This window comes from Strigops habroptila, chromosome 1, assembly GCF_004027225.2.
Source record: "Strigops habroptila isolate Jane chromosome 1, bStrHab1.2.pri, whole genome shotgun sequence".
In the NCBI taxonomy this organism is placed as follows: Eukaryota; Metazoa; Chordata; class Aves; order Psittaciformes; family Psittacidae; genus Strigops; species Strigops habroptila.
The window spans coordinates 8169075-8196724 of NC_044277.2; the positions used below are offsets into that span (position 1 = coordinate 8169075).

Sequence of the window (27650 nt, forward strand, 5' to 3'; positions counted from 1 at the left end):
GCATATAAAAATATCTGAGCATATTAGGTGCCTGTAGTTCTTACTGGTGGAGGATAGTTGCTTGATGCCACTAAATGCCTTCCTGAATTTGTTCACACGCACAAGTTATTTTCAGATACGCTTGGTAATGCAATAATTACTTTTTATTCAACAATCTCTGCAAGAGCAACAGTCTGAATAGTAGGATAATACTGATTTTATTTCCCCTTGGACCTAACCAGAATTTTCAGATTCTGTTGTCTTCTCTTCCTATTCCCTACTGAATATTGCAGCTGAATATAAAAACACCATCCCTTCAAAATGCTTGAATGAGTTTGTTTTCAAAGCCTTTTCTGCTATCTCCAGAGCTAAATTGCATTTTGCCACCAAGGAGCTCTACAAAGCTAGCAAAACACAGAAGCTGATCTCCTTTTTGGCACCAGAGAATTATGAACCTGTTTACTTTTGATTGCACTACAGACGGGTTGCTAGATATAAATCCCCTACCAATTCAGATCATTGTGATAAATTCCCCACTAAGTCTGTGAACTGCTACTCAAAGGAGCTCCTTCACTATGTACCACTGTCATCTGCCGGATACTCTTCTATTCCTTCCAAAATGAGAAGCAGGATCTTCTCTTGGTCTGTTCTCCTTGTTTATTTGCCATTTTCAGTTCACAGAAACTTGAAGGACAAATATATCCAGCCTATGTGCTTCCTTCTTCCTTTGTATTACAGTAATAGAAGGGCAAGAAAAGGCAGTTGACAGTCTGTAAGCAAGTTGTGATGCCAACTTGATGTCTAACAAGTCATTTGCAACTCACTTCTCTGGTCTGACTGCATGACCTTTATGAGAAATTGATTAGCCTTTGAATCCCTCTCCTGTGTTTGGGCTCCTGTGACATCATACCAAGGTGAAGATATAGTTTTGAGCTAAATGACTAAAAAAGGGTTATGGTTTAAGGCACTAAAGCTCTTCAGTTGTCAGGACAAGGATGAGTCAGCGACCATGCCCAGGTGACTTGGTCCTACAAGTAAAAGGGCTTTTTCACCCAGCATGGGTCACATTCAGTTACACAGATGCTCCAGGTCTCATGGGCATCATGGATGTTATACACACTCACTATGCACTTAGGTGGAGACATATGCTGATGACATGCTCATTAACAAGGCAGGACCTCAGGTTCCTCTGCTTTGAGAGTGCCTACCCTATGCACTGAAAGAAGAGGGAAACCATCTTTAAGACTTTGGATATCAAGGTTTACATACACTGTATTTTCCACTATTCCCCTGCAACTGCAGGGCTGATTTGCTTGTCCCCTTGCTAGGGCACAATATTGTTTGCATACATCATCCATACATTTCTAGATATAATCAGATATGAAGAAAGAATCGTGAAATCCCTCCCAACAGGAAGCATCTTTAAATTCCCAGTCCCTAGGACTTACACTGCATCGTCTTTCCAGCTTTTCCCCTTATTCCTGGAATAGTCTTGCCATTCAAATCAACACAGAAGCAATTCGTTCCATAACACTGGAGTGGAAGAAAGTCTCCATCCTCAGTACAAGAGGGAATAAAGAGATCTGATCCTGCAGGCAGGCTTTGCTTCAAGTTTTGCAGGTTTCTCCTTTGCTTTTCACAATCAGTGGGACACCTCGGACGTTTGCCTTGAGATCTTGAGCCTGGAATTTCCTTACCTGAAGTGTCCAAACACCAGCACTCTCCTGCATAGCACTGAACTTCCTCATACCTCCCCTCCTTGGTGCATGTTGGAACAAAAAGGTCCCTTGGCTCCTCACTACAGTCTTCAGATCCCAATGCTAGTTTCACTACTTCACCTAAATCTTCAGCAACGCTTTTGGGGACAGAAATCACTTGTTGAAGAAAAGTGAAAAACTCTGGTAGTTCCAGAACAGAGGAAAGGAATTTCATCATATTCTGATTGTCCTGTAGAATTACTGTGCGGCCAAAGCTGCCTACAAGAGGTTTACTCAAAATGGAGCTCCCCTTTGATACCTCCAATGAAAATGCCTCAGCTGATTCCAGAAGGCTTTGGCCATTATCCCTCTCTGCCACATCTTCCTCTCTGAAAAACTGGCCAATGTTGTACTTCCCACTAGTGCCAAGTGCACCTGTGAAGTTAAACTGAATCAAATTCTTCAAGAACCTTCCTCCAAAGAGGTTCTCTTGGAAACGCTTTGGATTGGTGGTAAACTGCAGTGCCACTTGAGCCAGTTGCCTTGATGGGAAAATCCCCGTGATGGCTTCACTAAGGGTGGTTTCTAGCTCAGGAATCTGGCTGACATACGGGCTTTTTGCAATGGGCGATGACAATCCAGAGTCCAGAAACAGCTCCTTGAAGGAGGGAGGGCAGGGTCTTGAGAACCCAGCTACTTTTTCTGACTGCTTATCTGGTGTAGAAAACAAATTGGGCTGACTGAAGTACCCAGCAGGGCCATAGAAGATCCTGGACAGGGCCCGTCGTCTCTCTGAGATGCACACTTGTGCTTCACCTAGACAAAGATTTTAAAAAGAAATAATATAAATGCACATTTTCATAGAATCATAGAATGGTTTGGGTTGGAAAGGACCTTAAGATCATCCAGTTCCAACCCCCTGCCACAGGCAGGGACACCACACACTTAGACAGTGTCTCCCAAGGCTCTGTCCAACCTGGCTTCGAACACTGCCAGGAATGGAGCATTTACCACTTCTTTGGGCAACCAGTGCCTCACCACGCTCAGAGTAAAGAACTTCTTCCTTATATCTAACCTGAACTTCCCCTGTTGAAGTTTAAACCCATTCCCCCTTGTCCTATCACTACAGTCCCTGATGAAGAGTCCCTCTCTGGGATCCTTGTAGGCTCCCTTCAGATTTTGGAACCTCCAAACTCTGTGGCCATCTTTCAAGCAGTCTTTATGTGGCAGAAACCACATAGAAGTGTAATTTAACTTGTCTCTAGTTCTTCAACTATGTATCTTGCACATTGATAAGGAAATCTGAACTGTTGTAGAATATGGTCTATAAATAAAATTCTCCAGTCAAGACAGAACATGAAGGGAAATATTCCTTCACCGTGTCTGAGTTGTCTGCTCTGTGGCTTTTGTCTGGTTCTATTGTTGCCCAGTGTAAATCCTCATACCTATTCCTATAGCTGAAAGAATAAGTAAAGTCTTTTCCAAGCACTTTAACTTTCTGGTAAGATGACTACTTCTAATGAAAAGCTTTGATGACCCAGGTGCAACATGTGAACCTAAGAAAGAGAAATTTATTGCAGAAAAACAGGAAGTTATCTTAATCAGTGCCCACTAATGAGGAATTTATGGAGGCTTCCTACCTAGGTCTTAAGTTTCATTATAAGAAGTGTTCATTACAAGAGGTTTGAAAACAAATTGTTGAATTTAGCAGTAATAGAGTGCTAAGAACCAGATGGCATTTAGAAATGAGTGCTAACAGAAAAAAAACACAGTTTCAACAAAAATAGTCAAATGCCAGGGTACTGAGGGTATCCACAGTACCACTCATATTCTAGCCCAAGCTATGTTATAAGCATATCTGCATCCAGCCCATCTGTACATTCATACATGAACACCAATGGCTTCAAGTTAGGATTGAACACATCACTGAAGAATAACATCTAAATATGTCAGCTGAAGGCTCAAAAGACATTAAAAAAGGAAAGACTTGGTAGATATAAAGTCACTGAGAACCAAACAGACATGACTGGTTAGGGGCACTGACTGGATCTCCAGAACGCAGGCAGCAGCCTGAATCATGTGCCACATGGTTTCCTTGAAAAATAGGAGAATTATGGAGAAGATATGCAAAAATATTTTGAGGACAGAACAGCTTTTCCAGTAGGAGAGACTATTCAGCTTGGACAAAATAAATAGTGGTAAAGGTTTTTAATACAAACAGGATTCTTCACATCATTCAGAACAGACAATTGATACTCGGTATTTCTCACATTATAGGAATTGGAATAGGTCAGAGGTAGACCACATAATTATGACCATGAAACGTATTGCCGGAGGATGCTTAGAGGGATAAAAGGTTAAAGGGCATTTAGGCAAATCCCTGGAAGATGATTCCATAGGGGAGTGCTGAACACAACGATCTGGATTCAGCCTCCTTCCATATATCCCCTTGCCTGCCTGCAAAGGGGATATATGGAAGCTATATGCACTTCCCATGTTTCTCACACTTTCTCCCTAAGCACCACCGTTGTCCTTGGCCTCCCTTGGGCTCAGCCACCTCATCCTCATTTACTCCACATTTAGTCAATACGATAAAGCAGTCATAAATCCTGTTAACAGTAAGGATAAAAGCTGGAAATCTTGAAAGCTGTTAGAATAGATCAGCAGGTAACCTGAGGCTCTATAATCAGCACCTTCCTCCCTCCTCCTTTCACACCCTTGTCCTGCTCTATGGTTTCTGGCTGGGTCTCAGGGTGCCTCACAGTGGTTCCTTTGTAAAGGCATTTTCTGTAGGATAGGCCCCTTCTGTTTTCAGTGTTGGCTCTCGGTAAGAGGGATGAAGAACATTCCTCTGGGGACTAATAAGTTAGGGTAAGCCACAATCCCACAAGTAGGCTAATATAAAACAAATGTAGGATCGTGGTCTTTAAATGCTCTCCCCTCCTACCCACTGTTGAATCAAATCAAAGGAGAGTGAGAAGGAATAAACAGAAAAGCACTGCTGGGGTGAATTTACTGTAAAAGAGGCACGTCCCTCTCAGGATTGCCTGGTGCCTCAGGTCATGCGAGTACCCAACGTGCTACCCACACCTATATCTCCTCCTCCTCCAGCCTTCACACTGCTGACTGTGAGATTCAGAGATATTAAAGAGAAATAAAACAGCAGAACTGGAGACACGCACATGGCATGGAGCTGTCTGAACACAGACTGCAGCTACAGCCTCATGAAATAACCTTCTCAGGAGTCAGTCTGCAAAACCTCTGCAGAAATGTTTCCCTGCTTAAATTTCCTGAGTCCGCCAATAAAAGCTACAATCAGCCTCAAGTCATTGCTCCCCCCCACCCTGAAAATCATCAGGAGGGCTTAGCAAAGCACATTCAAAGAGAAAACAACCCATCCCAACATATGGTGAGGCCCCTCGGAGGTTCTCTCGCAATATCCTTGGTGATCAGCCTTGGAGGCATGCTAATGTTTTCATTTCACAGTAAGCCTCTCTGTGCCCAGAGCCCTCTGAGTGACTTGGAGCGTGACACCCACAGTAGGTTCCTCGTTCTTTAGCTGCATGGTAAGACTGTGTCTCACAGATAGAGCAATTACCTTCCCCAAAGGCAGCCCCTGTGTTAAGACCCTCTGCCCCGGCCCTCCAGCGCAATCCTGAGGATTTAGGTAAACACTTCGGAGTGAAGGTTTTTAACTTTCCTCCTCCCCTCTAGCCCTTGGACATTTCTGCTGTCATTTCCATTAGGTGCACTGATTTGATGGTGTATTCTTCATGAAATCTCTTGAAGCCCCAACCCATACACCTTTTTTGAATTCTTTAGGGGCTTGGGTTTTTAATGGATTTAGCAATTTTCATGGCCAAATATGCAGTGACAGAGATGAGGAAAAAATGTTCAGGATGTCAGATGCCTTAGAAATTCCATAGCATTTCACCAAAGGACAGAGGTAAAACCTAAACCCACCATCGCTGGCTTCCTTGTACCATCCCAGATATTCTGGCTTAACACCCCAGCTCTGGGACTCAAGAGACAGATGTCAGGGCTGCAAAGAAAAGCCTTGCAGTATGCAAAACTAAAAGGTCATAAAGGAAAATGAATGTGATATTTAATAATTTATTAGAACGTGGCTCTTAACCCCAGGGAGGTTTTCATATGTCAGTTTTTGAACACCAGAATCTGTCAGAGCTGAGAAGAGGACTGGTCCTTCAGGTTTGTTTCTAAAGGCACAAGGAGATGTGCTCACTTTTCCTTCTCCAAACCTCATACGTACCGCAGGCAGGGGGCTGTCCTCGTCTCTTTGTGCCCTGGATCTCTTGTCCTTTGGTGTCAGCACACCAGCACTGTCCTCCCTGCTGACACTGCACTGGCGTGTAGCCCCCATCAGCATCACACGATGGCACATAGACATGCTGGTAGCGCAGGGCTGCATACCGCTCTACCTCACACTTTGAGGGGCCTGAAAGGAAAACAGGATGTGATGAGGAGGGAGCGCTTCTGAACGCTAAAGTTTCAGACCCATCTCTGCTTGATCCCATCGTTTGCCTATTTGGGAGAGAAAAAGTAGGAAAACAACTTCAATTTCCTGTTTTCAGTGACACTTGCCAGCCTCAAATGCAAATTCCCCATCCTCTTTTACCCTGCACAATTGGCCCCAGTGTTTTCTACTGTAGGTGTTCTATTCTGAAAACTAAACAGAAAATAAAGCCTCAACACATTTTTCAGCTATAGCGGCAGGCAGAGCAGCCACATCTCTCTCAGGGAGCCATGCGGGAGGCTGGGTGAGCTCTGGCCCTTAATGCAAATGCAGTGATGGTCAACGGAGATGATAGATGTGCAGCTTGAGAGATGAAGGCAAACATCAATGTTTCTGAAGGGAATGAGGCACTGCTCCTGCAGAAGGATCTGCACGTGACTGGGGAAATTTTGTCTGGGGCCACCCAATTTCTTTATTGCCGTCTGCAGGGATCTGAAGACCCTATTCCTGTCAAACTGGCCTTAATAGCAGAGAAGCCAAAACTCCACAAAGCAAATTTTCTCCAATACTACAACAGAAATCTTTCTTGTTTATATGAACCCGCAGTCCTCAAGCCTAAACGTTTCTCACCTTCAAGAGCTTTCCAGCTACACTCAGCTACCAGCTTGAGGCGCTAAGAGCATCACAACAGAGCAACCTGTTCATCAAGGAAGCCTTACAACAAGGAAGCCTAATGCATGTGGCTTCAGGTGGCAGTGGTAAGTCACCATAGCAGTCCCCCTCGGCGGCTGACAAACGTGGCCACATCTCCATCTTGTGGCTGTTACAGCTTCATCTTTGCTGGCATCTCCAGCTACAGTCAGAGCTTACTCAACAGCACTGTGCAGGAAAGGGGGGAGATGCTTTCCAGATTCCCCAGAATGATCAGCGTGTCCCAGAAACAGAAAAACCCTGTGACTGTGTGGCTGGAAGACTTGCACCAGGTATCTACTTAATATCTCCTTAATGCAACTCCTTAGAGAGGGCCAGGCAGCAACGTCAGAGGAATTTGGATAGGAGGATGAAGGATCACACCACGGGGTTCAAACTCTCCCCAGCCAAGGCATTCTCTTGGCCTCTGGTGTAGGAGAAGGAGGTACCTGACTTCCTGTCACACAGAGTTCATTGGCCCATAGAAAATCCACATTTGCCTGCCCCAACCAGGGAGGGAATAGACCCAAGGGCAGCTCCAGAAGTCCAGCGTTGCTGGCTAAAGCACTGCAAACTCTTTGTGTAGCCTTCTGGGGATTGAATATGTTTTTGTCAATGGAAGATCCTTCCTATCTCTGGGTGTTCCAACATAAATTAGAGAGCACTTTCTCAGGTTTTTCATTTAATAAATAATCAGATCAATCTCCATAATCTCAGGGCAACTGATACTGGGAATTCGTGAGATTTCAACTAATGGGAACTTCAAGTGTCTGGGAAAGTGCTGATCAGAGGACAGGTACAATCTACTGTTAAGAATATACAATACAAAGGTTAAAGCCAGATGCAATTCAGGGATCTTGATTCTTGCTCTGAAACAGTGTTATCACATGTTTTTAGTGCAGGAGACTCCTAAAGCAACTCTCCCAATGGCAGCTGTCACATATAAGTGCCAAAACTGTCACCTTCCTTACAGGGCATCACCTGGGTGCTACTTACATCTAAACTTGCCAGAGGTAGCGAGCTGCACCCCCAGAAACCGCCGCTGCAGGATCCGGTACAAGCTGCTCTCTGTGAACATGCGGGCAGGCTCCAGCGCAGAGAAAACTGTGTCGTAAACCTCATTGAGCAGCAGTTCCAGGCCTGGGAAAGAGAGACTTTAGCACAGAGCCTGGTTTCAGACAGAGAGAAGTCACCTGCTTTACACCAGAGTAGCAGACCTATCAGGAAAGAGAAAACTAGACATCTAAACAGGCCAAATATGAACTTACACTGCACCATGCAACCCACTGCTGAATGCCCAGTTACTAGCTTTATACCTTGACGTCTACCAAAACAAGCAGGAGGAACATGCCGTGACCAGCACTGTGCTGTGGTTTTGTTAGGTTCAGTCTGCAGTAGAGTAATTGATGGAATTTTGGAAACTGATGCTACCAAAAAAAAGAAATTCTCAATCATTTCGGTTGCATACCAAAAATCCGAGATGTGCGGTAGTTGCCCTGAATGCATAAATGTTTTGAGAACTTCTCACCCTTGTGGGAATTGAATGTTGAAGTTCTTGCCTACCCTCTAAATTTTAAGCTATCATGCTTTGCGTTTTCCCTTTTTTAAGTTTTAAAACCACAGTATCTCAGGAAGAGGAGCTGGAAGTCCTCAACCTCCTCATTCCTCCTTCTTGGATAAAACATTAATTCTTCTAAAGTGTCCCATCAATTATTAACATGCCTAAAAGGTACCCTGGCAGTATGAGAGAAAAGAAACGACCATCTGATGCCCCACCCCATGGCATTATGACTAGATGATCTTTAAATATCCCTTCCAACCCAAACCATTCTATGATTCTATCTGAGCAAGAAGAAAACCGTTCAGTCTTCAGGCCTTTATATTCCCCTGCATTTGCTAATTGGACTTACTGAATACGATACACTTTCTAATGTGAACAGAGGTTGGACATTCAGAAATCCTAATCCACCATCCCAAAACGGACAGGATTAGCTCCCAGGCAGCAACTCCACTTGCTGCTGAGACACTGTTCCTAAGGATGGGATTTCATTAGGGAGCTCCAGCCTTTCCCATGGGCACTATACTGTCACAGTGGTCTTACTCCTTGTAAGAATGAAATTGAAGTCCCAAAGAATCCAAAGACTGATACTTGTTACTTGTCCTTTCCCTTGGGAATCCAAAGCCACTCAACTTAAAGTATCAGATGCTGGAGGGTACTTACCAGTGCCTGCTAACTCCCTCCCCAGGCTGTCCGCACAGTAACAGTACCCAGAGGCCTCTGGGAACGTCTCCATCAAGGAGCTGAATGTTTGGAAAGCCCCTGGGAACCTGGAAGGGAAAGCAGCCTCCTGTCAAGAGCCTGGGGAGGGCCGTCAACAGCAACAAAGCATCATTTGTGTTTCACTCCCAGATTTGCACAGCAAGGAAGTCAGCAGAGGACAAAGCCATTACAAAAGCATTTGGTTTCCTTGTGGCGACCAGACATGATCCAGATCGGTGTTTCAGCAGGGTAACAAGTCTCCTTAATGCCATTCTTTTAAACAAAAGCCGGACAACCTTCCTCCATACAGATTTCTGGTCCTTCCTAAGCAGGTACCCAGCATCTCACACTCATTTTCAATTCTATTCTCATGTTTGAAAGCCTGTCAGACTGTAAAATAGATGGAGGTTGGCTTGATGTGACATGGTTTAGTGGTAGACTTGGCAGACTTGAGGTTAAAGTTGGGCTTGTTGATATTAAAGGTCTTTTCCAACCTAGTTGATTCTATGATTAATGTCATTACAACACCCGTTCGTTAGCTCCTTCCACAAATCTTCAGAGGATGGCAGAATGCCTAAACAAACAGGTTGCTTCCTCTTCCCTGCATGCTATGTATGCTTTCTGCACCGAATTAAGTACAAAAGCTGACAAAAACCTCACTAATCTTTTCCATTTTCAGAGTATGGCTCAACAGATTCAGGAGAAAGGATTTTTTAAACATATTACAAGTAAAATTTGACTCTTACTTCTGGAGATCAAAGAGACGGTAGTTTCCAATAATATTCTAGGAGCAACAAGAGCCAGATTTAGGAAGGAAACTTAATAGGTCAGAGTTGGAAAAGACATAATAAATGTGATCTTAACTGACAGACACTCCAGGGTTTCTCCAATCAAGCAGAAGATAAGTTTTTCTAGATTCAAAGTGCCAAGTTCCAAACCAACCATTATTTTACAGAGACATACCCTGAAATATGATAAAGGTCTGGCACCCAAGCTGCATGTGGCTTATTTGGGAAAGTCTAGCAAGTGGGAAGTGGAATTTTCTGCTCAAGGCATTTGGAGAATTACTTAAATTAAGTTTTTACCAGGGAAGGACACTTAGCAGCAACAGTAACGGTGGATTAGGCCATGATCAACTGGCAGAAAGCCTTAACTTGTCTTGTTCTGCCACCTTTTGCCAGCAGAGCTGAAGATATTCCTGCTTCCTCAGCACACCAAAGCACAAGATGGGGAATGGAGGAAGCAACAGCAGCCCCTTGGAGAGGAAGGGGTTGGTAACCTCCAGTTGTCCCAGTGTTATTTCTCTCTCAGAGTTTCACATCCCTGCATAGTGCTGCTTCGCTCTGGCACTCTTCCACATCTTCAGATTAAAAGCCCACTGACTCCCTCCACTTTGAATCGTCAAATCCTGCTCCGCTGCTGACACTGGCATGAGAAGAACTATCAAAATGTCATACTTCAGGGCACAAAGGGACTTCTGCCAGCATTAAAACAATGCCTTCTGAGATATAAATACCATCTTTCTATGGTCTTCTATGTATACATGTACATAAATAGCTTGGGATATTTTAAGAGCTTTTGACTCCCTTGAATTATAGCTACTGCCCAGTCAGGAATAGGATCTTTTCTCTTCTTAGAAGCAATGCTCCTTATATTCAAAGGCAGATCTCTGCACTGCTCATGTCCTTGGAGCTCATCACCTCAGCATCAACCTGGCCGGGGCTTTGAGCAACCTGGTCTAATGGAAAGTGTCCTTGCCCATGGGAGGAGGGTTGGAACTAGATGACCTTTAGGTTCCCTTCCGTCCCAAACCAGTCTGTGATTCTATGATCTAGTTGAGTGAAACAGGATGCAATGAGAAAATTCTTCATGCTGTTTTCTTTATCCTCGACCTTAAGAATTCACATGCATAATTACACTACTTTTTATATGTGGCAGATGTGTAGTCATATCCTGTCATTCTGGTTATTTTTGTCCAAGTTGAGAGCACAGCTAGATAAAGTACAAACGGATATAAATTAGGCCCACACAAACAAGAGGACAGAACTTTTCTCACCTTAGTTGAAAAACTCACTTCCTACCACGTTTTCTTTTCTCAGCCTCTTTTTAATCACAGCCCTTGAGATGAGTAGTGATAACACAAAGTACCTCATCTGTCAAACCCAGTCCAAAACAATGGCTAAAGCAAAGATGGCTACATCTAAGTATAGATAAATTCATAGTGTATCCATGTGTTTCAACAAGAATTCTTGCACTTAAAAATATGGGAAAGTAAATAAACGTGAGGCTGTTGATCTTTTCTTCAAACTGTGAGTCTCTTGGTCTTCAGCAAAGGCAACTCATCACTGAGTTTCAGAAGCAGGTTTGCAAGTAACCCTTTCTATGTTTCATACGTGCAGCTCAAGTTATTGCTGCCTTTCCCATTGACTATTCAGAAACCCAGGGAGAAAACCAAATCATGGGGTTTTTTATCACTGCCAATGAAATAATACATAATAGGGCAGAACCTCCAGTGAGCTGGATAAAGACACTGATACAAGGTCTTCAGTCTGATGAAAATTAAAGCAAGACAGTAAAAAGATCCTCCTTGACTTTTGATTTTTTGGTCATTCCCATCAATCCGCTTCGAGGTTTCCTATATGGCTGCCCATCCAAGTAGGACCCTGGCACAGCCTGTATAAAATAAGTAACAGCAGCCAAGTTACTGGGGTGAGGCAGGAAAATTGGGCTCATCTTTCTTTCCAAAAGTCTTCCTTTGGGAAAGTCTTAGCTCTAAGCTTCTGAATTTCTCCTGCCTCCCTCTCCCACCCCCCCCTTTTTTTTAACATACTAATTTACACTGGAATATTTATGAACGTTTAAGGAAACAATTTGGTAAGGGAGTTAGCGCGACATGTCTACATTTCAAACATCAGCCTGTGGAACCAAAGAAAGTTGCTCCACTTGCTCTACATGAACATAAAATATGGGTTTAAATCCCTGCTCTGCTATAGTCTTTTGCTGTGGAACTCACCCCTTTAACTCTGTATTCTGGCCTCCTGTTTATGGGATGGGATATTGACATTTCAGGCAGGAATGATGTAAAAATAAATACATTAATGACCTGAGATGCTCAGATACGATGGCAACGGGTTAAGTCAATGCCATAATTAGAAAGGTAGACAGCTGGGAAAGAAATGATCCTGCTGTGATTAACTACATGACACGGACAGAAGAAAATCCCAACCTCTCGGGTCTTTGCAGACAAATCTCCCAAAGGAAGAAAAAACCTGATCATTTAAAGCACTGCTTTCTCCTCAGCAATTGCTCTTTTAGAATTTCCACACTCCACAGGCCAACAAACCCAACAGACAGATTATTTTGCTCCTGCCAAAATAACCTCTCCTGAAGCTCTGACAAATGCGCACTGTGCACTTGGGCCTGCCTTTCAGGTTTGCTTAAATGAAGAAAGAAAATCCTCAAACCAGCAAAACTGACATTTACACTAAAACGCCTTTGCTGCTACTGAGCCAAGTCAGAATGAGACATCACGTTTACTACACTGCCCTCCACTGGAGAAATGTGTTGACTGAGAGGCCAAGATTAACAGCACTTCACCAGGGGCCAAAAGATTTCCCTGGAAAGTCTGAGCACCTGCACCAAAACAAAGTCCTCCCCCTGCAGTTCCCTTTGCCCACTCCTTACTTCTTCACCTGAGCATTAATTCCCAGCTCCTCCACAGGACAATGGCTTCTTGCTCCCACAGACAAGGATTTGATCCAGTGTTTTCCAGCCCTCTACAATCACCCAAAGCCAGTCATATGTCAGCACACCCGTTTGCCACTTGCTGATTCACCTGTGTGAACAACCCTGGCACTACGTAAATGGATGAGAGTTTCCCATCGTCACATGGAACTTGCTCTTTGCATGTTGCCACTTGTCTGTCTGTCCATCTGTTTTCATCTCCCGTATGGAATCATCTTTCCTACTTCATATTTCCACCTGAATTCCTCTGTTCCTTGTGCACGTCTCATTTGCTGTTGTGTGTCTGTCTGAAAAATAACCCTGGCTATTTTTCCAAATACCGATCACAATGTGGTATCCACCGCTGTGTTGAGGACACACTAATTGAACTGCAGGGATGAAATACCAGGTTTTACTAAATGACAAAATTTAAGCCAGAAGAAAAGGTTTTTACTTGGTCCAGTGACTAACAGAAAATAGCATCATGTGCAGTCACAGAAGAAAGGCTTCTTGTGGGAAAAAAGGTTCAGCAATACAGTGACTTGAAGAGGCATGCAGGATTGTTTCCGTGGTCAGAAGCCTGTACTCTTACTTGTTATAACTATGAAGGAGGTCAAAAAACATCATGTCTGTTGTGTTGACAAACTTGCACTGGACAGGCAGAAACTCTCCATCTGCTGAGCACTGTGGTGGGCTCTTCTCCCCAAACCCGTGCAGAATGCGGCGGTCTCGGATCTCACAGTTCCCTGGACCTGATGGGAAACAAAGGTAATGTTTATTGGTGTTTTAACTTCCTACGAGCAGCTGAATAGCCACACCATGGTTTGGAAGGGGGTTAAATTCACTACATGTGGACACATAGGTGCCTTGTATTGTCTTTATGAGGAGCAATGAGTTGGACTCAGAGATCCTATGAGTCCCTTCCAACTTGAGATATTATCACAGAATGGTTTGGGTTGGAAAGGACCTTAAGATCATCTAGATCCAAACCCCTTGCCATGGGCAGGGAAATAGTTACTTAAATGCCTCATTTAAGCACTTCTACAGGATAAGTGTAGGCTGCAGTGTCCAAGCTCCTGATCTACCTACCATGTTTCATGCAAACCTTTCAAACCTAGAAACCCCACCATCTTGTCAAATATTACTTACACCGCCTTGGCTTTCCTTTCTGCCTGGTGCCATAAATCTCCATTCCTTCTGGATCGACACACCAGCACTGACCCAGCTCCGTGTCACACTGCACCACATCAAAAGCCCCTGAATCCAGGCACTGAGGGACGTAGGAGATGCTACTGCTGTTGATGTATCGACTCACCAAGATCCTCTGCTTCTGCAGCTGGCAGAAGGATAAGCCTGTAGTGCCAGAGAGGGGCATTGTTAGAGGAAGGTACTTGTTGGACACTGAATCATTTATTAAGACATCATATGATGTTCCTCAGAGCTGCAAGTTCTAATTACAACAGAGTCCATCAAAGCCTGGGGCTAGCCTGTCCTTGATTTCAGCAGTTCAAATGCAGATTTAAATGGTTCTTTACACAATCTGAACAAAAATAGAAGCTTGTGACTTACAAGATACAGGATATCCGCTCTGTTTGCTACCAGGTACCTCAATGCCATTCTCATCCACACACCAACAGGAAAGACCGTTCCTACTGCACTGTACAGTCCTGAAGGAGATCACAAGCAACATATTTTACTTTGCTAGTGACAGAGTCCTGAACCAGTATGCGACATTAACAAAAACATAAAGCAAGCCAAACAAGTTCAAGTACTTCAGCACCACAAATAATGGAATCAGAAAGGGCTGTTTCTGGTGACTTTAACTCTTCCTGATGGGAGGTCTTAATTCTAGTAATTCTGTGAAGGAATTGCAGGTAAGTGACTTGAAGTCAAAAGCAAGCAGGTTGGATAGAATCCAGATGCTCAGTTTTTGAGATAAACCACACATTTTGAGATATTTTCTAAATCAAATCTAGAATGGTCAAGGCCCTTCACCTCGACAACAGTAAGATAATAGTAGAGAACATTACAATCTGTTCCCCAGCACAGCCTCAGCTTTAACTTGTTAACTTCTTGCATCTCCAAGCAACATGCTGCTCTCTAAATCACTGCTCTCCATGGGCTTTTTAGCTCCCTTACTGCCTTTAGAAGGAAACCAAACTGTGCCACTTACAGCAGAGCGGAAAATGTCTCAAGTCACCTTGGCTCAGCTGTGCCAGCCGGCACACTGATCAGGGACCAAGGGCCCATGAGCATGTGTAGGAAGACACAGGTACACAACAACCTGCACAGTGTATTTAACATGCAAATAATGCTTCATGTTAAGATTAGCTTATTAATGTTAGATTGACCTCTAAACCCAGAGATTATTTCCAGTAACATGGAATTCATTCAGGAGAGGCTGGATATGCCACATGGCTCACTGAAGTCACTAAAGTCTCCTGCAGCCCTCACCATCCAGTCCACCGATACGGCGGCTCCTCAAAACAGAGGCTAAAGCAAAGCTTTCATTAGCAATGAAAGGTCACATTGTATAACAGCAGAGTAAGAGCAGGGATGAATTACCTGAACTGGCCATCTTCTGAGCACTGAGGAATGTAGGTTTCTCCTTCTAAAAAAGCTTTTTCCCTCTGCAATTCGCATGGACGTAATGGTTGGGATTCTGTCTGATACTCTGAAAGCAGCAAGAAGGTAAATGCGTAAGGGTGGTTTCACCACAAGCCTGTTCATATCAAAACCCTGTTAGTGCCAGTGCTGCATGGTAATAGCTCCAGGCTCATGGATCCTCCTAGTTGTTTCCCCCTTGACTGCTGTGTGCATTTCTGCACAGGGCTGCACGGGGATACTGAACAAACTCGCCGGTCTGTCCAGCTGCAGGGTAAGGACATAATGGAGATGCTCATGAACTCTTTCCAAGGCTTCTGTTTACTAGTCTCAGCTCTGTTCTGTATTGGTATTGCTATCATTTTCTGGGACCTGGGGTAATTTACTTAGAGTTTGTTGTGCCTGTCACCACAAAACGGCTCTTCGCCATAACCACACACATCGCCATTAGTATTTCTGAGTATTTATTCTTTATTGAAGCTAGGTCACTCACTACTCCACCAAAAGGAAAGGTATTTTTTCTTAATCTCATGAAAGACCTAACAGGATCAATGTCTAGCAGTTAGCACCAGAATAATTCATATTAGCAGCACTTCTCAATTTTTACCAGGGCAAGTGATCAACTACTAAAGCCACCAAGCAAGAAAACAGTCGACTCCAGTTCCTAATGCATTCAAAATCACATTTGGATGCTATTTCAGGAGAATGACGGAATTCAGTAGGTTCTTTTTACAGAACAGATTAGTTGATCTGACACTTTCCCCATCTTCAAAATCCAATGAATGTCATGGTCTTAATTCCACTGACTAATTCCATAAGAACACAGCAAACAAACAAACCCACAGCTACAGCAATTTAGACCAAAGTATACTTTATCCAGTATTTGGTCTGAGCGTGACCGCACATAGTAGTGCAAGCACATAAGTATTCTGAATACTTTTCAGCCTCTAGTAATTTGCAGTTTAGAGACTTTTTTAATCATGGATGGCTCCTGTGCACCTCAATCACTTCTGTTCCTGTGAGTTTTTACTGTGTCCCCTTAAGCCCATGTGAGAAATTTCACAAGACTGTAAAGGGACTTTAGGTCACCTATAGACATCCACACGTAGGAGAACCATCATCATTATCATCTCAAACTCTGGGACAATTGCTCTAGGATGCACGGAGATCCCTGTGTACAGTGGTGCAGAGGGGCTACTAATACATCTGAGTTAAGAGATTAACTCAGTGATTCAAACTGCTGCTTGTGCAGGACTGTCAAACTCAGACCAAAGAACTGGGGACAGCTCTCAGACTATCCAGTAACCTCAGGTTCAAGCCTAAATTAGATGATGGCTCATACGCAGAAGATATAATCTTAGGACCTTCACATCCCTGCAGCACCACCTTTTCTTACCCAAGCTCCTTCCCTAGCCCAGCCTGTTCTTCCAGAAAAACTTTTTCTTTCCACCCAAAATCATCAGATAACCCTGACCATTTAAAATCCTTATAGCTTGGTATTCAACCCAACCTCAGGTCACACAGCACACAATAACTAGCTAAGTTTGCAGAATGTAAGATTCAAGATCATTATTACTTCTTTGGAATAACATACAGAGCAGCACAAAGATCACGGGAGCACGGCCACACAAAGGAAAAGAACAAGCATACTCACCAAATATATTGGCTGCTACTATGCTAATACAGCAGCAAAGAAGGGTGCAAAATGGGATGGAGCCCATCTTACAATGGGAGAGCTCCATCCCCTTTGTGAGCACTGCAGCCCTGCACACCCGTTATAGCCTTCCCCTGCCCTTTTATAGCAGCCATCTTCGGATGGGTTCACTTATGCTCTGGTGGACTGGAGACGAAAGCGGGCGAGTGACGCATATGATGCTCCTGAGAAACCCACAAGAGGCCCCTTCACTTGGAACAGCCCTCGAGGTGCTCCTCAGCCAGTCCTCATCCCCGCTCCAGGGAGCACTGCTGAGCCCAGTCACTGGGAGGAGAAAAACAGCAGCAGCACAGGGGGTGGCAGGGGAACTTGGTTAAATCAACATTGGGCATATTGATGTGACCCTGGCTGGAGCTCTGGCTCTCACCTAAGTGCAACCAGACTTTGTATTAGAAGTACACTTCTATGTGTTTCTAGAGAGCCTGGCCTGGGGACAGGGGATAGGCAAGAGTTAGGCCTCCAAACAGCACAGCACTAGAGGTAAATACAACCCTTAAAGTGGTTGTTAAGTGAAAACCAGGAGGGACACAGCTCCCCTGACTATGCAGGGAATTGAGGGTCAGTAAATTGCATTTGACCTTCTGGTTTTACTCCCACTTGCACCATGCACTTTAATAGAGCCAAGTATCCAACACGAAGCAGCTTAGCTTCTTGGGCTTCATCCTCCAGATGTAAGATCAGTACAACCATCAAGCGTGTTAATTCCAGCTTTGTGGTACTAATTACATGCAAGATCCTCAACCTAAAACATATCAGAACTCTTATTTCCTTGGTTCCAGAGTATTACTTCTCACTTGTCCACCTCTTATGACTGTCAGTTAGGATTTACTTGCACCAGGAACTATGAGAACTCACCCTCATTTGTGCAAATGTGGTTGGGCAAATGGGCCTTGAATAATAAGCCAAATAACAGCAGCACACCCCTGAGGGTGGTCTTAGGCTGATCTCAAGTGAGAGCAGCACTCCTGCTTGTGATTCATGGGTACTAGACAGAAACAACTCTACTGATGCTCTCTTATGGACCAAGATTGTGCCATCAGTGACCCAAGCATCCTTCTGTGTGGGCTGTAGACCACTGCAGTGCTACAGTGTCTGATATACATGGTAAATGTTATGTCAAACAGCAGCACAAGCTTGCTTTAGAGCGAGTAGCCTTTTTAAAATGAATGGGACTATATACGGATTTTACTTTTAAGCAACCTACTCTGGGCTTGAGGAAAATCAAGAGCCTGCAGAAAAATCAAGCTGGGGAAAGATGAAGAAAACATCCAGTGTAGATGACAGACCGAAAAAGCAACCTTCAAAGGCATAAAGACAAAAAAATCACGTAATAGCACTGATTTAGCAGGCACAGAAAGAAAATGAGTATCTGGATTAGCATAGCATTTGTAGGGAAACGTACATGCAGAGCAAAAGAATCTGACTATACAGAGAATAGCCAGCATTAGCAATAGGGTGGCTGCACCAGGAAAGATGTTTGACCATGACATATATTTCTCTCTCAATTATGTTTGCAGAGTCCCCAGGTTGTGTCTGACGCCCAGTACAGTTGGGCACTGACAGGAGGGCAACCAGAGACAGCCCAGCCCCATGGCATGGGCTCTCCAGGGCAGCAGGGTCAGCGCTGCCAGGTATGAGGAACGTTTCCAAAGCACTGAAACGCATACCCAAGGGGTGTGTGTATGTGAGAGATACCAACTTAGTCCAATATTCTATAGTTAGTATAACAGTGCCATTTAGGTTCCTTATGCAGCAAATGAGGAGTGAAGCAAGCTCATTAAAATAACTATTCACTTTCCTCCTTTATTCTTTGCTAGATCATTAGTAGCTGATAACAGAGTAAGGCAGATGAAGAACCAGAGAGGTACCAAAAGGCTATTACTAACAGACAGAAGCACAAATCCACAATATCTACATAGCAGTGATGCCCAAGATTACATTTATTTCCTTCAGAAACACTCAGAAAACCATCTCTGAACTATGCAACTTGGGAAGAACAGCCAAGTCTTAAAAGTGTCTTAAAAAAAAACACAGTGAGAAAGTGAGTTTTGGCAATTGGCATCACTTAAACCACTCCTAAATGTGCGTCAAGCCGAGATGGGGATCTTGGTACATGCAAGTTCAATGGGATGCAGTAGCCCATGGATTAAAAAAGCAGTTTACAGAGCAATATGCACAATCCATGTTTGTCAGAGGGAAAAAAAATCACTTGTCTATGGCTGGTCAAATTGACAGCCTCACTGCATAACCTTCAGTGAAGTACCAATTGAATTGACCTCTATTTTTAGCACCTGAGAAAAGATGGAAGAATATCTTAAATTAGCTCACCAATGAAGGGGGGAAAAGGAGTAAGCAGAAAAGGTCCCTGGGGCCAACACAGCCTTAAAACAAACCTGTCATTGTTTACACCCTGGAGCACAGGGTGTCCAGAAGAACATTCTTAGCATTCTTTGCTTATTTGTTTTCTACTACTACAGTTTGTAGGCAGTATCAAAGTAAATCAATTAAAAGCAAATGGAAGCTATTTTGTAAAGTCATTGTACAAAGGCACAAAACTAGAAACACCCTTAGAAGGCAGATAGATATGTGCCCTCAAGAAGAGATGCCATCACCGTGAATCACAGAATCAGCCAATGGCTTGGGCTGGAAGGGACCTTAAAGATCATCTAGTTCCAACCCCCTGCCATGGGCAGGGACACCTTCCGCTAGACTAGGCTGCTCCAAGCGCTGTCCAACCTGGCCTTGAAAGACATCATGTTTTAACAACTGAGTGCATTCCAGAACTCAAACCCTGACTGAAACTATTAAAATCTAAAGTAGTTCAGGAACAGAAAAATCTTCTTATTTTGCCACACAGTGAGTGAGTACTGGAAATAATTTACTGACTGAATAATTTGCTTACAGGCTGAAATACAACTGAAGATTCCCCAAAGCTTTCCAATGTATATAAATAAATATCAACTGCATATAACTTACTGCCTAGGGGCTAAAAATGCAGCTGAAGATTCCCTAATGTTTTAAAACATACACAAGCACTCACCAGCTCACCAAAAGAAAAGTCCACTGAATGGGAGCCCAGGCACGTAACAATCTCAACAGACCTTTATTGTGAGTATTAGAATGCAGTCAACATTATTGCTATTATAAAAAACAAATCACAGGAGAAAGTATTTTGCTTCTCTCACAGAAGATATAATAATAGTGCACTGCTGCCTCTCTCAGAGTGTTTAGTGACAATACACTGACGCACAGTGGCTACAGCTGAACGGAGGTGGCTCTGGCCAGTGTTAAAGAAAGGAAGGCTGCTGTTGGAAGTGAACAGCAATTAACTAGCTCTAGTTATTCAATTCATAGAATAAGGCTGGCTCATCTACCATTTACACACAGGCCCAGTGTGTATGGAAAGGGAAATTCACTCCTGAACAGTTTTTCATGGAGTTCCTTTTCTCCATGTGGTCTCCAATCTTTTATTTGGGTTGTTCAGGTTGGTGCAGAATGGCTGCCAAATGCACAAGCTGCTCTTTGTGCAGTGTATTTTCACCATCATTACATGCTTCATACTTGTTTTCCGTATATAAACAGATATACACATAGTGTATAATACTTATTGCTAAAGACAGATCCCCCACACCCAGTGCCCAGGACATAACACAGTATAATAAAAATCATTACTGAATTATTTCAAACATCTTCTGTAAAATGATCGCCTAAAGCCATATACACTCAGTACAACAGGGGAAAAAGTGTCAGCTCTTGAAATGTGAGAATAGCAATGAGCATTTCAAAGGGATTAATCCTCTGGCTTTAATAAGCACTCCAAAATTAAGGTGCATGTACTGTAACATTTCTAAGCAGTAAAGAGAAAATCTACAGTTCCAGTGTTCTAAATCAATATGACAAAGATAGGTCCTGCTTGCAAATGAATGGCATCATTGCATTCACCTCCTTTACACCTCAGCACCTCCACAGAACCATTACAGGGCAAGGTAGTCCAGACAGCCTCACCACACACTTCTTGCTATGAAGCCCCTGTTTGTCCTCGCCCCTTACTTTTGTTATCGATATTTACATCAAGCTCCAGTTCAGTTCAGGATCTGTTTTGTGTCTGTTGAAGTTTCAGTGAGGAAAATAGTTGTAGTTTCCCTTCATATACAAAAGAACAGTATTCTGGTTTGCAAGCACCAAAATACTTTCCTAATTTTACTGTGATGTTCGAGTGACTCCTTCACATCCCAACCTTCAGTTTGGTAAGGAGTGCTGGAGCCCAGCAGTGCCAGAGGGATTTTGCTGTCATAGTCACTGAAGTCCAGTTAAGTCAGAAGCCAGATGGGAGCAGAGAGAGATCAGGAGAGACTTACTTAAGGGAAGCAGCAAAAACATCTGAAGATTTGATCAGGGTACACACACTCCAACTGTACCCAACTCATAGCACACACTGGAGGCTGAGGCCAGAAGAGCAGAGGAGACCTTCCTCTACGAGTGCTTCCTACAGCAGCCAGAAAAGACTGGGCACAAGAACAGAGGAGTGAAACCCTTTAGGCATCACAGAAGAACCCAGAGCGCTGAAAGCTGGAGAACAAAAGGAAAAACAGATACAAGATGCAGAACAGATGGGGAGCACACGGACAATCTCAGAGACGAAATTAAGAGAGACAGGTGGATGTCAGCCGTACAAGAGGACTGCAACCATGGAAGAACAGTTTCAATCCTTTGCCTCACAGCAAATACTTGATATCTATCAGAAAGTTGCAACCCATCATCTTCAACTATTTTAAAGACAACAGGCTTCTACTACTGTAAATTACTCTACAGATGAACAAAGACCTATGCACTTAATGCCAGAATATCCAAAATATGGGCACTACTCAACCTACAGCTACCCAAGAAAAGGGTTGGCAGGAAGCACCTTCCAACCCATTCCCTGCCATATGACTTGAAGTCCCTCCATTCTGTAACCGAAACATAGGCAGCCCATCTGATCACATCACCAAGACTACATTTCATTCATGACTGCAATACTGATGTCCTACTGCCATCACTGCAACTGAAAACTCAGAATTCCTGATGTAGATGCCTACAGTAGTCAGAGGAAGGCAGCTTTGAACCAAATCACCCTGAATAAAATCACCATGAATAAAAACAACCCTCAGGCAAAAAGCTGGGCATTTATAGGCTCCACAAGTTTGCCATTTAGCCCTGTGAAATCACAAGAGGTTTCTGTACAACGGCATTTCCCTTTTGTTTATTACTATTAAGAACTTATAATAGGTTAAAAGGCTGCAAATTTGTAATTGTTACCCTTCTGTGCACATGTATCAAAAGCACTCCTCACATTGCCAGATACTATTTCTTTCTCCAAGTGGGTCTGCCTCCATTATACAGCACAAGTGATTGCAATTCACACCTCGATAAATGATGTTGCAAATAGACCGTGCGTAGATCCCTGGCTTATTCACAGAGGAAGTAGGAAGACAGATGGAAAATGATTCCTACAGGAAAAACATTCTTGATAAGGCTGACTGGAAGAAATACTGGTCTGAACCAGGTCACATCAGGTTTGACTGGCATATGAGCAAAGCAATCAACTGTAGGTTACTGTGCAAAACACTTAGCATTTGTATGGCACTTGACTTGTAAGTGCTCAAAGAAAATACTTCAAAAGCATCCCAAACCTTTGAATACTTGAGAATCTGGAGCCAAAACTAATGTTCGCATGGTAGAGATTAAGATCACAGTTTGAGAAAGCAAACTCGGACAAGTCTGCGAAGCATTCAAGCAATACATGATGTATCACAGCACAGTCCAAAAGGACACTGAGATTGTGCCTCAGAAGGTATGAATGCTTGCAGGAATTTTTCTAATACGTGACTATGCAAGAAATTAAGACTAAAAAGTACTGAACAGATTATTTGTTCTTGTAAGCACAGTCCATCCTGATAAGGCAGGATCCTGAGGGATACAATTACATACTCATGTAGAGACCATTACAAATACAAACAGAAGACAAATTAAAGCTGCAAGGGCAACTTTAACTTTGACCTTATGATTTCCTTTTCAGGATACCATTCCTTCATCTCTGCACTAAGAATGAAACCTTCATCCTCCCACCTAGAATCTCCGGGTCCACCTCCACCTTCAGTAACATTTACAATTATATTACATGACACACATTGCATAATGTTGCTACAGTATATGCTGTATAGATTCTGTAAATACACTCCACTTTGTTTCAAAGTATTCATCTGGATTTACACTTCTCTTACACAGTACCACATTCGAGGTTATGCAGCAAGTGAACAATAGAAGAGTCTCACATATCCCAAAGCAAGTAGGTCACTCAACTACTCATATTGTTTGAAGCAGTTATTTAAGCATCCAACTACATAACAGAGAGTACTTCATTTATTAACAGTTGCTATAAAAATGTCAACAACTCCTCAGCTCGTTTTCTTTCTGCATTATGAAGTTGCCAATCATTTCATAATTAACTTCCATGTTCCCATGCAGCTCTGCAATATCTCCTATAAGCTTGATGTGGCAAGACCTTTTAAATAGCAAACACCTTGTAACAGGGGTTTACATTTTGCTTTGGACATCAAGAGTGATAACTCACTGCAGCTATGATAGACAAACGGGAAACATCAGGGTAGGTTTATTTTAGCAATGAACCAGCCATGCTGCTTGCTTTCTCCATAATGGTTCTATCATGAAAGTTCAATGCACTGGCTGCAAAGTCTTTCCCAGATAATCCATCTTTGGCACATATTTCAATGTTATGCATCCTCAAAAGGCATTCCAAGATTTTTTTGATGGTCTGTACATTAGAACAATCACTTCTTTTTTACATTTGTATGCAGATCAGGAAGAACAGTGGAAAATGTAGAGTATGCAGAATAGTTTTAATAAACAGTTTTACATACAGTACCTTACATATAGAACAGTGTGTTTGCAAATTTAAATAGTTTTTGAATGTACAGTGGCTTGTACTCTTTATCAAAAGGTAAATTCAAGTTTACTGTCTATCGGTTCTAAAATGCATTTATACAGATAACTAGAACTGATAAACAGACGTGAGGCATAAAATGTTCAAGTATCTTAATGTCACCAGTTAAATAGCCTCCTTTTAACAGTCATATTTTACAAATTTCAAAACCTGTACATACATTATTTTCAATTTTAGAAACTGCTTGTTAAAAGGTAACATTTCATGTTAACCACCAGTTCTTAGAGTCTATTGTAACAAAACTAGACGTGTAGATATAAATGTATAGAGTATGTATATATGTACATGTGTAGCTATACACATATACATACACATACAAATGTGTGTGTAGCACTGGGTACAGTGGCAACTCAGAAGCACAGGGAAAGTCCTGGCCTCAAAATCCAGCAAGAGCTAACGGAGCAAGTAGGTTGCCTTTGGTTTCATGACGTTTCATTCACTGAAGCTGAAAGGTTTCATTAAAACATCTTGGATCATGTATCTTGTGGGATTTATTCTAGTGGTTTAGCATATTCCCAGCCACAGACAGATTTGCTGCTCTTGTCATTCCTCATCCCAGCTGAGGATGGTAAAGTTTCAGAGGGCCAACACCAGAACAGAGCTTACCCAGGACAAAAATTGTATCTTGAACCCTGAATACTGCAATAGAACATAAAAAAATATAAACTAGATCAATTTTGGATGGATTGCTGGCACCAAGTAGGACTTTGGAAAAAACCTTCATGTAAGTCATAACCAAATTCTCATCCCAGTGGTTTTAGTATTATTTGGCACATCTGACCACTATTTGCCACTTAGGTTTGAAAGGAGCCTAAGGGTGCTGCAATAAGGATTTCTATTTAAAAAAATAGTTTAAAAAGGAGACCATGATAAGTAGTTTCTTTCAAAAAATCAAAGCTAATATGTTTGCTTTTCTGAACATTCATGAGAGAAGGAAACAATCTAAAAACTTTCCTTGTAGAGAGGATACACATCTCTCTGTGTCTATCTTTCACTAGCAAGACAAGAGGAATTCATTAAAAAAGCAGTTCTCAAGAATATCTAGTCAGCTGGATTCTGCTAAGTTAGATTTTTTTGCCAAAGGTTTCCAAACAGTAGCATTGTTCTTTGCCGAGTTTTTGTTTGTTCGACTTCCTTGTGTGGGGGGATTTTCTTGTTTATCATGTTAAAATCATATCAGCATTTTTCAGTATGAAATATATCACATTTTGAAGTTTGGACATTGAATATTCAGATTTTCAGTACAAGAGATTCCTTACTCTAAATTCCCTCTCCTCTCTCTAAAGCTTCAGGCTACTAATCAGCAAAGAACCAGATAAATGCTCAGCTTTTTGCTGACTTCCTGTCAGTCTTGTGGCTAGTAAGAAAATTCACCGTAAAGATCCTATTTTTATTTCTTTATTCTTCCTTTTGTCATACAGAGCAAAGTGTTGCTATTTGCTGTACTTTCCCCATGTCAATTAAGAGCTGTTTGATACGTCGCTTGAGCTGAGGCAATCTTGCCAGAGGATCTGGTGGTTCCAGTTCTCCAGTGAAATCAAGCCAGCTTTCTAAAACTACAAAAGGAAAAGGAAGAAGTTGATTAGCGTAAGTCTTCAAGGAACAGTTTTCATAAAAATTAAACTTTTCTTTCTTATTCTGTCTTTTATACAAAGGGAAAATATACTGAGGCTGTGATTTTTATTTAACAGAAGAAATTAGATATAAGGAAGAAATTCTTCCCTGTGAGGGTGGTGAGGCACTGGCACAGGTTGCCCAGAGAAGCTGTGGATGCCCCATCCCTGGCAGTGTTCAAGGCCAGGTCGGACAGAGCCTTGGGTGACATGGTCTAGTGGAAGGTGTCCCTGCCCATGGCAGGGGGTTGGAACCAGATGAGCTTTAAAGTCCCTTCCAACCCAAACCATTCTATGAAACACCAACTAATTCCACACTTCACTTGAACAATCCACACATATCTTCTGATTTGATTGTTACTATAAAAAGGTACTGGGAGCAAATTATATTTGTGGCTAACAATTTATCTAACAATTCATCTACACACGTAAAAGAAACCTCAGTTCATGATCTTCCAGCTATGACAGTTCTGCAAGAGAAAACGCAATCCTTAAATGCAAGGCTTGCTTCTGTCACTCTAACAGGCTCCTGTTTACAAGGTCCAGATTACAGAATGGTTTTCCAATCTTCAACAAATGTTTTCAAGGAATTTCTATGCTTGTAGAGACAGAGAAGGGAAAAGGTCAAGCCTCTTAGCCTAGAAACACTGCCCAGTACTAGCAGGAATACTGAAAGTAAAACTGCAGATAGAAATAAGACAATTTTATTTGTCAAAAGATAATTAAGGACTCCTATGAGTAAACTAAAAGCTCACCTCATTCTTAATTTCTATGACTGGTGAGTAAACTTACATGCTGTAATATTTACTCCTCTGCTACAACTTCACAGAAGTTTTCTCGTGAAGCCTGATTTGTCTTACTAATATATAGGAAAGCAGAGCTGAAAGCGGAATGAACACATCTTCCTTTTTTCCCTAAATATTGTCAATTGCTAGAACAATCAGGCCAAAATCACTACAGGCATAGTAAAATCCATCAACTTTATGACCTATATCTGAACAAAGATTAGACAAGTTACCTCAGCTTTCTGAAATCCACCTAAGATCACAAACTTAAGCTAAACTTTGAGGGGTCCTGAGTGCTTAAGCTACTTTATTGGGCATTCAAATCTTGTAGAAGGGTGTGGTGGGATCAAGGGTACAAGCTCTGGTTATCATTTTGGTACCCAAATTTGAATACAATACTTCTTAATCAATCCTCAGTGCCTCAGATCACACAACACAGTGGCTATGAAAGATGCTGTTACAGGTGTATTAACAAGTATTTGGCAATGCAGTTACCATCAACTTCTTTTTCAATCAGGTCCATTCTGCTGGTGACTTCATTCTGTACATTCTCTATATGGGTAAGGAGATTTAGCTGCCATTGAAGATGTGTGTCCACTTGTTCTTCTGAGCCTTTTCTTTCATTACAAACAAACACAGTGTTTCCTTCAGCAGAATTCTTCTTCATAGGAGCAACAGAAAGAAAAAAAATTGCCATTTAAGAGGGTTTTCTTTTTTGCTTTGCTTTCTGGTGTTGATTTCAACATTGTCACACAACAAACTATGCTGGTTTAGAATTGTACTTCTGTCTACTTGACAAAAAGCATAGTCAAAAAGCCATGTACCATGATACATCAATAGACTAAACCAAACAAAAAGCAAATTCCATACAAATGTGTATACATAGCACCGGGGGAGTGAAGCAAGAGGTAAAGTTTACCAGCTCAAGCACTTTAACGCAGTAAGACAGACTGTACTTCTGTGCTCTTTTTATATAAAGCGTGACTTAAATCATGAAATCTGAACTGAATCAGTCCACCATCACCAAAAATGTGCAAAACCCTGAGGTTTGTTTCCAGAGAATGAAGGAAAATATGCCTAAAATACATGAAGATGTCAAAAGTCACTA

General features: G+C 42.4%; 1 protein-coding gene across 4 annotated transcripts in view; it reads right to left on the minus strand.

Annotated features, from left to right (window-relative positions):
* The window catches only part of PHF20L1 (PHD finger protein 20 like 1), a 211504-nt gene that overhangs the window by 132587 nt on the left and 51267 nt on the right, over positions 1 to 27650 (minus strand). For 3 of the 4 annotated variants that reach the window (XM_030509311.1, XM_030509304.1, XM_030509294.1), the window contains 2 exons: positions 27038 to 27203; positions 20226 to 25700 (listed from right to left, as the gene is read on the minus strand). In XM_030509311.1, coding sequence (XP_030365171.1) covers positions 25558 to 25700; positions 27038 to 27203 — 309 coding nt within the window. In that variant the 3' untranslated portion in view covers positions 20226 to 25557. Of the gene's footprint in view, positions 1 to 1427; positions 2493 to 5946; positions 6133 to 7836; positions 7981 to 9061; positions 9169 to 13415; positions 13576 to 13972; positions 14177 to 14392; positions 14491 to 15388; positions 15498 to 20225; positions 25701 to 27037; positions 27204 to 27650 lie in introns of those variants that run through there. The other variant, XM_030509285.1, reaches the window with a different exon arrangement.